Source organism: Catharus ustulatus, chromosome 3 (genome assembly GCF_009819885.2).
Source record: "Catharus ustulatus isolate bCatUst1 chromosome 3, bCatUst1.pri.v2, whole genome shotgun sequence".
Classification (NCBI taxonomy): Eukaryota; Metazoa; Chordata; class Aves; order Passeriformes; family Turdidae; genus Catharus; species Catharus ustulatus.
Genome location: NC_046223.1, coordinates 107,626,202 through 107,641,065, shown reverse-complemented (window position 1 = coordinate 107,641,065; position 14,864 = coordinate 107,626,202). Strand labels below are relative to the sequence as shown.

General features: G+C 42.1%; 1 protein-coding gene across 1 annotated transcript; it reads left to right on the top strand.

The window, feature by feature from the left end:
* The first annotated feature begins 1,288 nt into the window (after positions 1-1,288).
* On the top strand, positions 1,289-14,456 carry LOC116994278 (zona pellucida sperm-binding protein 2-like). Its single transcript, XM_033055843.1, has 21 exons — positions 1,289-1,333; positions 3,421-3,513; positions 4,718-4,845; positions 5,500-5,643; positions 6,245-6,328; positions 6,867-7,034; positions 7,102-7,198; positions 7,291-7,514; positions 8,243-8,396; positions 8,471-8,679; positions 8,764-8,881; positions 9,016-9,221; positions 9,733-9,850; positions 10,363-10,532; positions 11,296-11,369; positions 11,449-11,576; positions 12,363-12,552; positions 12,939-13,080; positions 13,646-13,742; positions 13,874-13,944; positions 14,036-14,456. Exons 2-20 carry the CDS (start codon positions 3,426-3,428, stop codon positions 13,936-13,938), a joined length of 2,604 nt encoding a protein of 867 aa, XP_032911734.1. The 5' UTR covers positions 1,289-1,333; positions 3,421-3,425; the 3' UTR covers positions 13,939-13,944; positions 14,036-14,456.
* Positions 14,457-14,864: the final 408 nt, after the last annotated feature.

Genomic DNA, 14,864 nt, shown 5'->3' with positions numbered 1-14,864 from the left:
AAGCCTGCCCTGGAACAGGCTCCTGGCAGGAGCTGTGCAGAGAGGAGCCCACACTGGAGCAGGTTGGTGGCAGTCTCTTCCTGAAGGACTGCATCCCATGGGAGGATCACATTGGAGCTGTTTGTGAGGAACCGCAGTCTATGGGAAGGAAAAGTTCACGTAGGACAGATTTCTATTGGAGAGACCCCACACTGGAGCAGGGGACGATTGTGAGGAGCCCTCCCCTGAGGAGGAAGGAGTGACCACAGCCACCACTCTCTGTTGTCCTGTGCTGCTAGTGGGGAAAAGGGAGAAAAACTGGAAGTGGAGTGCAGGAAGAAAGAATGGATAGGGGAAAAGTGCTTTTAAGATCTAGTTTTTATTTTTCATAATCCTGCATTGATTTGATTGGCAGTAAATTAGACAAATTTTCCCAAGCTGAAATTTTAGGCTGTCCTTATCTCAGCCCACAAGCCTTTCCTTACATTTTCTCTCCCCTATCTAGCTGAGGAAGGCACTTGGCATCCAGCCAGGGTCAACCCACCACACAAGAGCACAGTAGATGCAAAATGAGGAATTACCTCATGCTTTACCAGAGCAGCACCAATTTCACAGAATCACAGAATACTCTGAATTGGGCACCACAAGGATCAAGTCCGACTCTAAGATGAATAGCCCATAGAGGGATCAAACCCACAACTTTGGAATTATTAGCAACCTGCTCTAACCAAATGAGTCTTGAGAACCTGATAGTTAGGAGCTGACAGACATGAAAATAGAGAGACCTAGGAACCCTGTAGGAGCCGATTTAATCAGTAAAGCAAATAATCAGGTGATGTGAATTACAGGATAATTAGGAGGACAAACAGCTGAAAAAGGGTCTCATCAATATAAATGTGGCAGCCTTTCTATTTAATCCAGGGCTAAAAAGCCAGAAAGGCTTTGATTTCTATGCAAAACTGAGAAAGGAGATTTTTTTGGGGTGTGTAGTGCTGTAAAAGAAAAACCACCATACAGAGGCTGAGCAAATGAACAATGAAGCTGAGCCTGGTGCAGAGGTGAGAGTCTGTGGCTACTAAACATAAGTGATCTTACTTAAGTCATTAAATGTATTTTCTGGTTTGCCTTCCCTAATTTTCTAGTGATGACTAAGGAAAACCCCTTTTTCCAATTGCTTGGTCTAGAATTGTTGCCCTAAACTTAAGGCTGGTTTAATATTCTGAGGAGAACTTTCTGAGCAAGAAATTGGTTATCAATTTGCCCTGACTGAAACTGCTGCTAATCCCTGTCTTCTCTTACAGGTTGTTACTAATAGGGGTATTTTTCTCTGGGGTATGGACTCAAGAGACACCAGGTAATGCTGCTATAAACTGATTTCACATCAGTTTCCAGGCTTTTCCATAGGTAGTATCTAGGCTTATGTGTGTGTTTCAGAAGAGTCTGAAGCTCTTCTGGCAGCCTTACTTTTGCATTTTTCTGAGAAACTTTAAATATACAGGGGTTTGCTGGAAAATACACTCTAGTTTCATGGGTCACTATATTAAGCAAATGTTTATACCTTTCCTCACTCTGGTAACAAGTACTGATGAATTACTAAGGGCTTTACTCTTATTTTCTTGAGTGTGGTTGTTGTTAGTTGCCATACAATATGTAAGGTCTTTTATCATAGTTTAGCCTAGCTAAGTACCAGGCAGCTGTTTGCTCATTCCTCATCCCCTCCCACCCCTGCAGAATGGGGAGAAGGCTCAGGAAAAGCCTCATGGATTCAGAACAATATTTTAATATTGGAACCAAGTAAAATATGACCATACCAATTATGATAATAATTTTAATTTTTGAAGTTATAAAATCTAACAAATATTTGTGTTGTACAATAGAGTTGCTCATTACAACTGATGCCTAGTCTGTCCCTGAGCAGTGATTTGTGCCTCCAGACAAGTCTCCCCAGTTTATATATAGGTCATGATAGTCTATTGCATAGAATATACATTTGCCCAGTTCAGCTCAGTTGTCCTGATAGTGCTGCCTCCTGGCTTATTGTGTACCTCCTCTCTGACACAACACAAACCACTTTAAAAGTCTTTGGCTTGGTGCTAAGTACTGCTCAGCAACAACCAAAACTTCAGTGTGTTATCAGCATAGTTCTTGCACTGAATCCAAAATGCAGCTCTGTACCAGCTACTAGGAAAAAAATGAAATTTATCCCAGCCAAAAATACAACAAAATATTATAAAGATAGCAGTGATTCATCTTAGAGGAAACATTTTTCGTAGCCAAAAGTCTTTCCTTACACAACAGAGCTGGTCCTGGAGCAGCAGATGCAGAGAGCTGTTTCTAGGACTGTCTGCCCTACTCACAGTGGGTCTTCTATAAAACACACTGGCAATCCCCAAAGATCAAAGTAAATAGGTTCTGGAGAAGGTTTATCCAGCTTGGAGCAATTATCTAGCTTCTGCACTGAATCCAGTAGGTAGCTTGGAGTTTGGGTGGAACAGAGTAATGTTCACCAGCATCAGTCTGCTGCTCCTTAGTGACCATCTCTGACGTGGGAATTGCATCACTAGTAAACTTCAGCCTACAGTGCTGAACCCTCTAGTGAAAAGAATCCTGTCAGTTCTCAAATTGCACCATTATTTTAAAAGGTTTAGTTGGTGCCATCATGATGCACATGATGCCACAGAAGCTCCTATTTGAAGCAACAAATCCCCATTTATTAGACATGCATGTCAAATGAGAAGCCTTCTCTGGTCTCTAGTCCTACACTTAGGACAGTGTGCACCTGCTCCCTGCCTGTAAGAGGTGGGAGCCAGGGCTGGTTTATGCTGTGGTGACAGTTTGGGACTGGAGCTTCTCAAGCCCTTGACTTTGCTCCTTGGTGGTCCTTTCCCAGTGTGAGCCACCTGGCTTCTGGCACTGGTCCTTGGGCAAGTGACCAGGGTAGGCTGATGGACAGCTGATGTGGCTGCTCTCCACCCAAACTGGCTTTTGGTTCCTCTTGTGAATAGAGGGGTAAAGGGGGAGGTTTCTGGTTTTGTGGTTTGTTTGTAAGGTTTTATTGGTTGGGAGTTTTTGGTTAAGAGGCTGGGTGTTTTTCTCTTTTCAGGGGTGTGTGGTACTTTCAGATTCTGTTTTATTTCATCTAAGGTGTTCAGCTTGGGGCAGCAATGTAGTAGCTGTTCCAAAATCCTATTTCCATGACCAGCTGTTGCAGGTAGCATTGCCAAACCATTAAACACCATTACTAATAGGATACTAATTTTGGAGTTAGCTTTCCCCCTGGGATTACTGGTAGTGTAAACACAGCCCTCTTACCCCTCCTGACCAGACATGTATGACTGTCACAACACTGACTTTATAAAGCAATCTGGGAAGCAGCAGATTTGTTTGGATCTTATTTTGAATCCCCATCTTACCAGATTTTCAATACATTTGAAAATACAGGACCCATGAGTTTGGAGTGCTTGGGGAACCTTCTGAGGATAACACTGAGTGCAGAATACTTTGAAGACAAGTACTTATCTCTTTTTATTGTTGGTAAGTTGATGTAGAAGAACTTTGTGAGACAGCTGCACATGGTGAAATGTTTAAAATTCTCTGAGGTCCTTCTATAGTAAAATTCCCTGGATTATTCTACTATTATAGGGCTTAGGTTGGATCTCATTGTAAGTAAACCCAACTGCTACCTTGCTTTCTGTGTAACCTATACTGTCCACTTGTTTTTTGATAACTTAGCCATGATTAGACTTGATTTTGCTATCTTTGGGCACAAATTGAAATGCACATGGTAGTTTCTAGGCATTTTAAAGCTGGTGGATTTTTTTTGTGAAAATAATGTTTTCTAGTAACAGCACATACTGTTCTGAAAATTCACTAGCTGAAGTTGGCACAACATTACGAATTTTTGCACTTTTCACCTTCTTGGCTTCAGTTGAGTGGAGGTGTATACTTAATGAAGTTTAAGAAAAATTAGCTGGGCCCTCTAGCTATGGACTTAGTAGACAGCAAGTGGGACATCCCTGTGAAAAGCATCACTGAATGCCCTGGAAGGGCACAGTGATAAAACTTTTTGGGCTATAAACACCTGCTGTAAGATTATATGTATAAAATGTAAATTTGGCCTTGAAAAAGTTCTCCATGGTATCCATTCTTCTAGAAAGTTAAACCTGTGTCAAAACCCACTTAAAACATGTTCTTTGTTCAGACATCTTCACTCATACACAAAACACTGTGCAGCTGGGATACATATATCTTAAACCATAGAGCCATCCTTTTTGGAAAGGAAAAAACCAAAACAGCTAAAACACAAAACGCTAAAAAGCTCAAATCCATAAAAATGGTTTGTATGCTAAAAAGATCCAAGCTTATCTTCAGTGTGTTCATCATCCTGGTGGATTGTCTCCTGAAGAGACTCTGCTGGGCAGGCACCAGAGACGCGTGAGCCTGTGCCAGCCACAGGTTGGTGTCCTGATGTTGCTGTTGTCATCTGTCACCATGCTGGTGGTTTGGGGCTTTTTTCCATCTTCAGTCCTTCAGCTGCAAGTGTTTCCTGTCCCAGTGTGACTGTCATTTTACCATTTTTTCTTTTTTCACACTTTGTCACAGCTCTTTCCCCCACTTTGCAGCTCTCTGAGCCCAGGGGATGCAGCAGGGCTGTATCAGAGCAGGTTCAGCTGAGTCCTTGTGGCAGAGCAGCAGTTACACTTGTTTATACAGTTCTTTGCTATTTATGTGCCTGTAGATCAGTCTGGCACAGCCTGGGAGCTTGACGAGGCCATGGCAGCACAGTGTGGCTATACAGTGACTTACAACACCTGGAGGAACATTGAGTTCCGTGCCTCTGCACTGAGCTGCCATTCTCACTTACAGGTAAGCCTGTAACAGATGTTTTCACTACAGTGCTCTTATACACTGACTTTATGTGAGAAATTACTGAATTATTAATGGAAATTAACTGAGGTTTCATAATGTCTTGAGTATCTGTTAGCAGAGAATAATTTCATTTTCTTTAAATGTATCCAGAGGTCTGAGAATATTCCATGGTACTGCCATTCGGAGAGCCTACAGATGAACACATGAAGCACATCACATGTGCCCTAAAAGGGCAACTATTTTCTTGTGGATTACAATAGGGAATTGCATCTGGCAGCTGTGTTGCACTCTGCCCTGACAATATTTAGTGTCTTGAGACACATCACAATAAAAACTCAAACTTTGGTTGCTGGTTCAGTGCTACTGTGTCATAAAACAAAAAAATCAGCTGTGTCTTGGGTTTTATTGTTTTCCTACTTCCAATGCTGAGGCTATACAAAAGGAACAAACCTGCAGCCCAAATTATTTATGTTACTGTGTAGCTACATGCCTATATCTTGTATAGTTAATGAAGTTGAAAGTGATAATGCTTCAGTATGGAGTTGCTATTTTGTGAATGTGTTTTGTAAGCTACTTTAGGGTCACAAGGATAGGTGATGCCCAGCTAAGGAAAATCAGCCTAACAGGCAGATGTTCCCTTTACCCATGCAGAAAGATGTGTTCACACTAACTATACAAATCAAAGCATCTCATGCTCCTGATATGAGCAATGCTACAACTCATCTGAAAAGTGCAAGTTGCCATTATGGTCCATGGAGTGCCAGAGAGTTAATATGTGAAAGTAACTACATGGAGGTAAGTACTTATGCAAAGTGCTACAAGTAGAGAGGTAAGTACTACAAGATGCTCTCTTAGATTGTGTTTCCAATGCATATTCCTAGAATTTAATCAGCTTCACACTGCCCTACCACAACTAACTTGTTAGTGAGAGTGCAGTATGCACCTTAAGTAATACATTTATATTATGATGCATAACCTATATTAGCAGTAATATCTAATAAAGCTGGGAAATTATATTCAAAAGGTTATGCTCATAGATTGAACTCACGGAATGTTGCCCCAACAAGTCTTATTTGAGACAGCAGAGAATGTACATCTCCTAAAAGAAGTTTCCCTGCTGAATTTGCTGGGGAGGAGTGCAAAAGGGAAAATGGACTCCTCTTGGAAGAGAATGTGGGAGTCAAGAACAAACTCTGGTCTTAAGTGGAAACAGAAAGTAGAAGACAGGTGGAAAATAAAAAGAAACTGGAATGAAGCAGAGTATAGGTAAATCATGAGGCATGGTGGCATCTCTCTCTAGGAAATGCTGGTTTCCCTTGAAATAGGCTTGTAAGGTGTTGAAAACAAGGAGATAAGTGCTGTCAGCAAACCCCTTACAGATGTTTTTTCCCTGCAGGTTTCTGTCAGGAGGGAGGTTCCACAGTCTATAAAAGACTTCATTCAAGATGAACCTGAGGACTGGACTCTTGTATTTCCAGAAGTAAAACTACAGGTTTTCTTTCTAGCAAAAGCTAGTGCTACCTCTAGCACAACTATCCTATTTTCTTTAACCATGCAGTACTTTCAAAAAGTATTTAAGTAGCAAAAACGGAACTTCTGTATCAAGTGGTTTTAGTATGTTTTTATAGATTAGAAATACAGACAACTGCAGGCAGAAATCAGGTTTTCCCTAGGCAAGAAATTATGCAAAAAAACCCAAAAAACCCCAACAACAAAAATATCTCTTGAAGACCCCATGGCCTAAAAAAAAACTATGAAGAGGCTTTTTTTTCTTCTTGGACTCTGTATGTGCAGAGTCTGCAGCAGTGCAGTTAGTGCCATTAGTTATTCTCTGTTGCCCTTAATATGGAAAGTTTTCTGGAAGCATGAGGTTGGGAAAGCTGGACAGACATCCCATTAGTAAAATTCAAAGTAAGGCAACAAAACTGCTGGGAAATTCAAGATAGTAAATCGTTCAATGCAGTAAACCTGTTCCTTTGAACATCATCTTTAAACTATGGATGAATTTCTCTGGGTAGGCAAAAGCAGAAGAAGCCTCAATATGGCAAACAGTATTTCACCAGCCAGAAGAAAAAAGGGCTCTGCTTGTGAGCAGTGCTTGGAGTGCAGGCTATGGACTCAACACCACGGACTCCAGGGTTGTGCTGCGAGTGCCATACACTGCTGCCCAAGTTCAGCTGCTTGAGGTTGGTGTGCTCCTTCTGGCCCAACAGGCTGCCAGGCTGTGCAGGTCTAACCACGCCTTCCTTGCAGGATCAGGGAATCACCTTTGCTGTGCTGAGATCAAGTACGTTTTACAAATACCAGTGGGTGATCCTGATGGTGGATACTGCTGTAGCATGCCCTGTAGGTAAGGAGTGTGGTACCATGCTACAATGCCAAAAATGTACTGGGACAGGCTCACAACTGGTGAGCTGACAGCTTCCATGTCTTTTCCCTAAGGTGGTGTGGACTACACAAACAAAACCATCACCTGGACTGTTCCAAAGTATGTTCCACCACTCTATGCTGGAGTGACTAGCTTCAAGGATGTGCTTGTGGAAGCTGGTGTGGATCTACGCAAACTTTCTGCCAAGGAAATGGCTTCCAGGAAATTTGTGTTATTGAATGAGTTAAAAGCAATTACAATGAAGATTCCAATAGGTGCAGAAGGTGGTTATTACAAGGTCAGTGACTTATATTAGGTGGCATAGAGGCAATATTCTGGGATGTTGGTTTGTTTTCTGATGAGGAATAATTCTTCATCTCGTGCTTTTCAAACAAAAGATGGGAGTGAGGGAGAACAAAGGGTTTGTTAAAAATTCCTGAAGCCCAGACAAAGATAGCATTTGTAATCACCACTATATGAAGATTTTTTTTTTCCTTTTAAGCACAGGTAGACAGAATCCTACACAGAACTATTGATTAATGGTTTCCTCAAGTTAAGACAGAGCTTTCACCTATTAGTTCTGATGTCATGCTCCTCAGAGATGGTCCTAAGTGGACTGTAAAGTATGCATGGGTTCTGTTGTATTTTATACAGACCACTTAAGAGAATGGGACTAACCTGTTAGTCCAGCAGATCATGTGTTCTTGGGGTGGGTTGGGACTACACACCTAAATCTAGCTTCTTGGGGTAAACTGAGTCCTGGGCAAATGCAGCAACTGAATTTCTGGTGAAGTTGCAGGAGCAGCCCTATTCAATGTCCCCCGCTGCTTTGGGGGGAGTAGAAGATCATTTTCCAAAGGAAGTCTGAGTATTCTGAGATAATCTCAACAGCTTTACAAGAGTTCAGTATTCCTGAGCAAAAAGGGCAATTGGTTGGGGCTGGAGATTTAGCTCACCTTGAGATATTCCAACATAACTTAAATGCAAAATCAAGCCATACTAAATAGTGTTGATTTGAAATTTTAGACTTCTGTGAACAATGGACAGCTTGGGGTAAAATATGCCATCAACCTGTTCTTGGAACACCAGTGGGAAGACAACAAATGGAGACTAACCAAACATACTATCATCAAGGAAATAGAAACACCATTTGAACAAACAGAAGTTGCTATAACCAATAGTAAGTAGCTGAATGTTGAATTTACCAATAGTTTTGGTACAGTTAAGAGCTTAATGCTATTTGTTCCTTTTCAGATTTAAATCTGAGTGCAAGACTAATGAATGTTACAGTGGGAACATTCCTCCCAGATGTTGAACTTCTGAACCTAACCATTGAAGGGGTTGCTGTGGCTGTACCTGAAGCTGTTCAGCACGGCTACCTAATACACAGGACCAGATATGCTAATGGAAGCACAGCATATGTAATGCAAGTCCCACTTGATGCACCAACTGTTAAAAAAGAGGTGTGTACTAAGGCACTGCAGCATCCCATGGTATAGAGATGATATCACTTGGTGATTTTTCATGTCTAAATATGATTTTCCTAGTACATGAGAGAGGACATGAGAGCATACACCCTGAATGTCACACTCACGTTCATCACCTATCCATCAAGTGAGACCTTTGTTGTCCCAGTAACTGCACTGTCAGCTGTGAAAGATGCAGGTAAGTTTTGTGGAACCTGGGTGAAACTGCACCAACCTGGCTGTGAACTGGGCTGGTTTCAGCCAGGGATACTGCCAGTCCCAGGGAGCTGTGTTAAACTGATGGCAGCTGGCTGACTCCTGGCTGTTTTGCAGTACTGCCCAGCGCAGGAGGGTTTTGTGACGGGAGGAACCTTCATCTCATTATCACTCGTGGGAATGTGGACCAAAACTGGCTACCTTTCATCTCAGACTGGCACCTGACCCCAGAGGCTGCACAGAAGTACAACTACATTCTGAGGGACAATGGCACTCACCTGGCAATCTCTGTCCCTTTCCTTTCTCCCCACGTGGGCTATGAGGTAAGGCTGCCAACATGGAGCAGTTGAAAGGCACGTTCTAGCTGTGAGATGTCAACAGGACACAGTATATTCTTGAAAGCAAAATGAGGCTTCTCTTTGAGACAGTCTTCAAAGGTATAATGGAAGGGTTATTTTCTGCCCTTGTAAGAAAACTTTAATTTCTGTTATTTTCTGCCCTTGTAAGAAAACTTTAATTTCTCTTAGCTGATGTTGATGAAATAGGCAAGGGGGAGAAACAGAAATATATTCTGCATTTACTTTATCACTGAGCATCTTTAAGGACCGCTATAAATGCAATGGAGTTTGTATTGCACTCTTTTGCAAAACAACTGAAAAACCTCACTGTGTGAGCTCCTGAATTACAAACATTCTGTTTAAATACATTCTGTGGATTTGACTTTGCTCAAGCACCATTATCTTTGGCTTGTGATAACCTGCCCTTAGTTTTTGAATGCTTTAGTTGAACACTGTGTCCTTATTCTCCTGTTTAACCTGTGATTATCATCTCTAGGGCTTTCATAACTCTGCAATAAAGGCTTCATTCCACTTAACCTTGAAGGATGGCATCACCTTGGCTCAGAGGAGAGATTTCTCAGTTTCCTGCTTATTTTCACCTTCAGAGCTAATACGTAATAGCATGTTGGGGATTAACTGTTAGTGCTATTCGAGTTGCAAAACTGAGCCATGCAGTCTGAAATGTTTCTAGGTTTTAGAGTTGTGTGACACTCTGCTTGTTAGATTTCTTACTAGTTAATATGCCACAAGGCAAGTAAAATTAAATATTGGAGTGATTGTCCTCCCTGGTACAGGAATGGGGGATGGCAGTGGGAAAGTCTACTTCCCTGCACACCTCCAAAATCAAGAGGCTTTTTTAAAGGGTTTTTGTGATTTTTGAGAGTTGAATTGGGTGGGGGTTTTTGGTGGAATGTGGGGAGAATCAGGATATATATTAGTCATTCTAAAGCTACTCATCAGCATTAAGTGTATTGAGTATCTTGGCTAGAAAAAATCCTTTTGAAGAGAGTGAGAGCTCCTTGTGAGCTGCCAGAAGAACTTGCCAGCAAATCTATTGAGAATTGTTTTTAGGCTAAAAAAGGAGTTTGAATCCTGATTTGTGGGAAAATGTATGTTTCTCTTTCAGAGTGCCTGCCCAATGGCACTGTGATTATTACTGCAATCAAACTGGCAGGGGGTGAAGACCTAGACACTGCTCTGCTTGTCTTGAGGGACAGACAGTGCAAACCCAGTCTAGTGACAGAGAAGACTGCAACCTTCAAGTTCAATGTGGACACTTGTGGAACAAGTAGAAAGGTAAGGGCTCAGTCACATGAAGTTTATTCTGCATTGGGGTGGGGTTACTGCTAGACTTGGCAGAGGTTCAGAGGTGAGCAGAAACTACATGGAAGTCACAGCTGAAACCAGCACAGTAATACATCTAGACTTTTCCTGAGCTTACTAAATTCAGCTGAGCAGAAGTTCTTATTGAGTAAAAATGTTTTTTCAAGGTCAGAGGTGTTTTTTGGAACTAGCCTTCAGTTTGACACCTCTGCCCATTGTGGTGGGCTTGAATGTGAGTTTGTGCTGTTCAGATGTATTTGTACACCCTGCAGAAGCTGGTTGGGTATTGCTAATGACTACATGGCCAAAGACTAGAGCAAATACTGATCCTACCACCAAATACCGTACAAGTAGAAAACAGATAAAATAACAAATGATCAGAACATGCCTGAATTCATGTATCATAAATGCAGCTCGTTTCTGCATTGTTGCATCTCATTCTACTCACTGATTGAGTAAACAGACATAGCTGCTGTTTTTCTCAGGACCCATGTGCTCCCTTTCTAGGGTGTTCTGTCATATTCAAGCTGATAAATTTTCTTCTTGACTATGGCATAGCTGTCAGCTATGGTCAGCTTTAGTTCTGTGGGCATTGGGCTGCTGGCTGGTAATTTCTGGCTGCTTCTAGGCATAGTCTGCTCAGTGGAATCAGTCAAGTGGAGGGATATAGACATTGTTCCAAACACAAATCAGACTCTAATGTGGCTGCCCTGTTTGTAATGTGTACATCTTCCAGTCCAACAGCACAACTACGACATATGAAAATGAAGTACTCTATTTCAGACCTGGCAATGATACACCTATATACCAGTAAGTGCCATTCCCTCAAAAAAGGTTGGGCATGTTACTTTGGCTGTAAAAAAATCTAATGCTAATCCTCTTTTCTCAGACTGAAGTTTCTCTGCTCATATGCAGTCAAGCAGACTGCTGATGTCCGATATGAATCTAAGAAGAACCCACCACCCAGTGTTAAGCCAGGGCTTGGCTGTCTCACTCTTTCATTGAAGCTTTTCAAAGGTAACATCTGTGATTAGACTCTATAAAATCACTGGCTGAGGCAAGAAGGGACCGAAGATTGATCTTACTCATCCACTCTGCTCACATAAGGCAGTGTAGAAAATACTGCCTAGCACCATGCTTAGATGACTTTTAAATATATCAAGGGATGAAATGGAGAATTTTTAAGGCCTCTAACAGGAATTTTCTATTCCAAAATGCAAGAAAAATGGTCAAATATCTGTGGTGGAAGAGCCTTAGTGTCACTGACATATGTATGGTTTTCTTGCTTCCTCTGGGCACAATGAAAATTTTTGTGAATGTGATGCCAGCTTCTTTCTCCTAAGTGTTGCTAAGCAGATTCAGCAACTCACTGCAATAGCTGTAACCTGTGTCAAAGATGTAATACTGCTTTAGAAGGGTACCTATGCCAGCAGAAAGGGCTGACTGAAGCCTGAACCAAACACTCACAATGACTGGAATAGCCATTAGGATTTTTTAAAATTGATTTTTCCCTTCTCATTACTTTAGAGACAATTTTGAATAAAAATCTTACTCTTACGACTTTTTGCAGAAGGAGTGTTTCATTTCTGGCTCCTCAGAGCCAGGGAATACAGTTGAGACTTTTGCTTTCAGTGCTGATCTTGCTCTCTTGCCATTCTATCCCCTTTTCTTGAAATTTGTATGCTGTTCCAGGTTTTAGTATTACTGTGCCAGAGTAAATGGAAGTGGAAAAAAGAGAAGCAGGGAGTGTGTGAATACTTACTCCACAAAAAGGAGGTTCTTAATATCAATACTCTTTTGCAGAGCAATCCTATTCAGAACCCTACCAGGAATCAGAATATCCTGTGGTAAAATACCTGAGGGAGGCTCTGTATTTTGAAGTTGAACTTCTCCAGCCTAAAGATGCAAGATTGGATCTAAACCTGGATGACTGTTGGGCTACCAACTCCCAGAGCCAGGACAGCCTCCCCAAATGGCACATCCTTGACCATGGGTGAGGAAGGCTTCCCTCCTCTGTTTGGTAACTGCTCAGCACAGGGTGCTGTCCCTGTGGGAGGAAAGGGAGAGAGGCAGAGGTGGAAGTGGCAGAGGCCACCTTGGAGGCAATGGCTGCTAATCTGTGGGGCACTTACTGGTATCAGCACAGTGGCTGTGCCTTCTGGGGCAGGAGGTTGTGTGAGTGACCAGAACTTCTAGCTAACAGTTCTGGCTGGAAAGAAAGCAAGAAGCAACCCTGACTATGGCCAAAGATCACAAACTGGGGAGATGTTATTCATTTCCCTATGGCCCAAGGAAAATGGAAAGGAAAGCTCTTTGCTGTGTTTGAACATCTGGTAGAAGGTCTGGATTAAATACATTTTCTCCCACTTTCCCAAACAGGTGTGAAAACAACAAAGACTCCTACAGAACTGTCTTCCACAAAGTTGATTACAGCCTCAGAGTAAAATTTCCTCAGCACTTCAAGAGATTTGAAGTGAGGGTGTTCACCTTTGTCCAGGGCACATCTCTGTTACAAGAGCAGGTGAGATGTGTCTGTTCTGTCATGAGCTGCTGGCAGTCCTGGCAGGGGTGGTGCATACAGCCAATGCTGTGTAAGGGCTCAGCTGGCCAGTGCTGCCTGGGGCTGCTGGACACCTCCCTGAAGGTGTAACATTCTGGAAGGGGTGAATAAAGACCAGCCACTTTTGTTCTGTTCACAGAACAGAATTATAGACTCGTTCAAGTTGGAACAGACCCCCATGATTCTCAAGTCCAATTTTTGATGACCATCATGCCCACCAAATAAAATTGTGAAGTGCCACCTCTACTCATTTTTTTTAACACTTCTGTGTATAGTGACTCCACCACTTCCCCTAGGAGGCTGTTCCAATGCTTTGTCACTTTTTCAGTGAAAAACTCTTACCTAATACCCAACCTGAACAGCTCCTAGTGCAATTTGAGGCCATTTTGCCTTGCCCTGTGACTAGTTGCCTGGGAGAAGAGGCCACTCCCCACCTTGACACAACCTTCATGTCCTTTGGGATCAGTATACATTGGATTCCAAATAAGACTTCCCTAAACATAACCAAAGTTTTCCTGTCTTGTAGCTGTATTTCCACTGCACTGTGGTGATCTGCAACACTAGGCAACAGCCTTTAGACATTTTTTGTCCAAGGAGATGCAATCCTGGGGAACACAGACTGGGTAAGAAAACAGGCATGTCTCAAGTCTCTCCTGTGTTTTTGCTCAGCAATTTGGCATGTGCTCTCACGAGTCATGTCAGGCCACAGAATTTTAGTCCTAGACACGAAATGAAAAGCTGAAATGTCTTGCAGCACACAGAGTGCATCCACATGGGCAAGTGTCATCTGGACCAGTGCTTCTAAGGAAGAAAAACTAAGGAGAGGTTGGTGTCAATCTTAAATTACACTACTGGAACACCAAGTGTACTGCTGCTGTAATGTAACAGACTTGTGTGTGCTTCTCTTTCCCTGCAGGTGAATGCACCAACTTCTGACAGACTAAACAAGAGCTACTTCATTTTATGAAGTCATTTAGGTGGCCTAAGCAAGCACAGCCTGCTTCCCAGATTCACAAGTAAAATTGTTTCTGTGGTATCTGCTGGGAAAATAGATTGTCAGTATCTATGGAGAAGTTACACCCAATATTAGCTAACTGACCCTTTACAAGTTAAATTATTGTATTGTTCTTCTCTGTTCCTTTACAGCATTAAACTCTTAGTCTTTTGTGTGCTCAGCTGACATGTCTGGAACTTGTGCTGCTTTGCAGTTGGAAGCATCTGTTTTGGAGTAGGGGAGGAAGATGGCAACAGGTGTGAACTTTATTGTAAATCACTTCAAGCTTTTTTTTTAAGCTTCTGTATGAACAAAGGACTGCAGGGAGCTTGATGTCAGTAAAAGAATGTGGGGTTTTTTTGGAGTCAGATGGGATGAACATCCTTGAGCCTGTAGTGGCTGTTGACAGGAAGGCTGTAAACTGTGATTCTTGCAGGAGGCTTGTGGCTCTGCAGTGTCAAGTTGCCTTTTCTAGGTGGGTCAAATCGCACACAGGTAACATCAGTGACTGCTTAGCTGAGTATCCTGTCAGCCTAAAAGGAAACAATTTTTAGTGAAGACTTATAATAGTAATAATGACAGTACATGGACCCTATCTGCTAAGTGTTAAGGATTTTTCCTTACTGGAGAACATGATGCTTAGGTCCTGTCAGATTTCCCTCTGTGTGTTTTGTTGTTTGATTGGTTTTTTTAATGGGTAAAATTTTTTGGTCTATTCTTTGCATCTGAACAGTGGTGTGAAAAGAGTTTG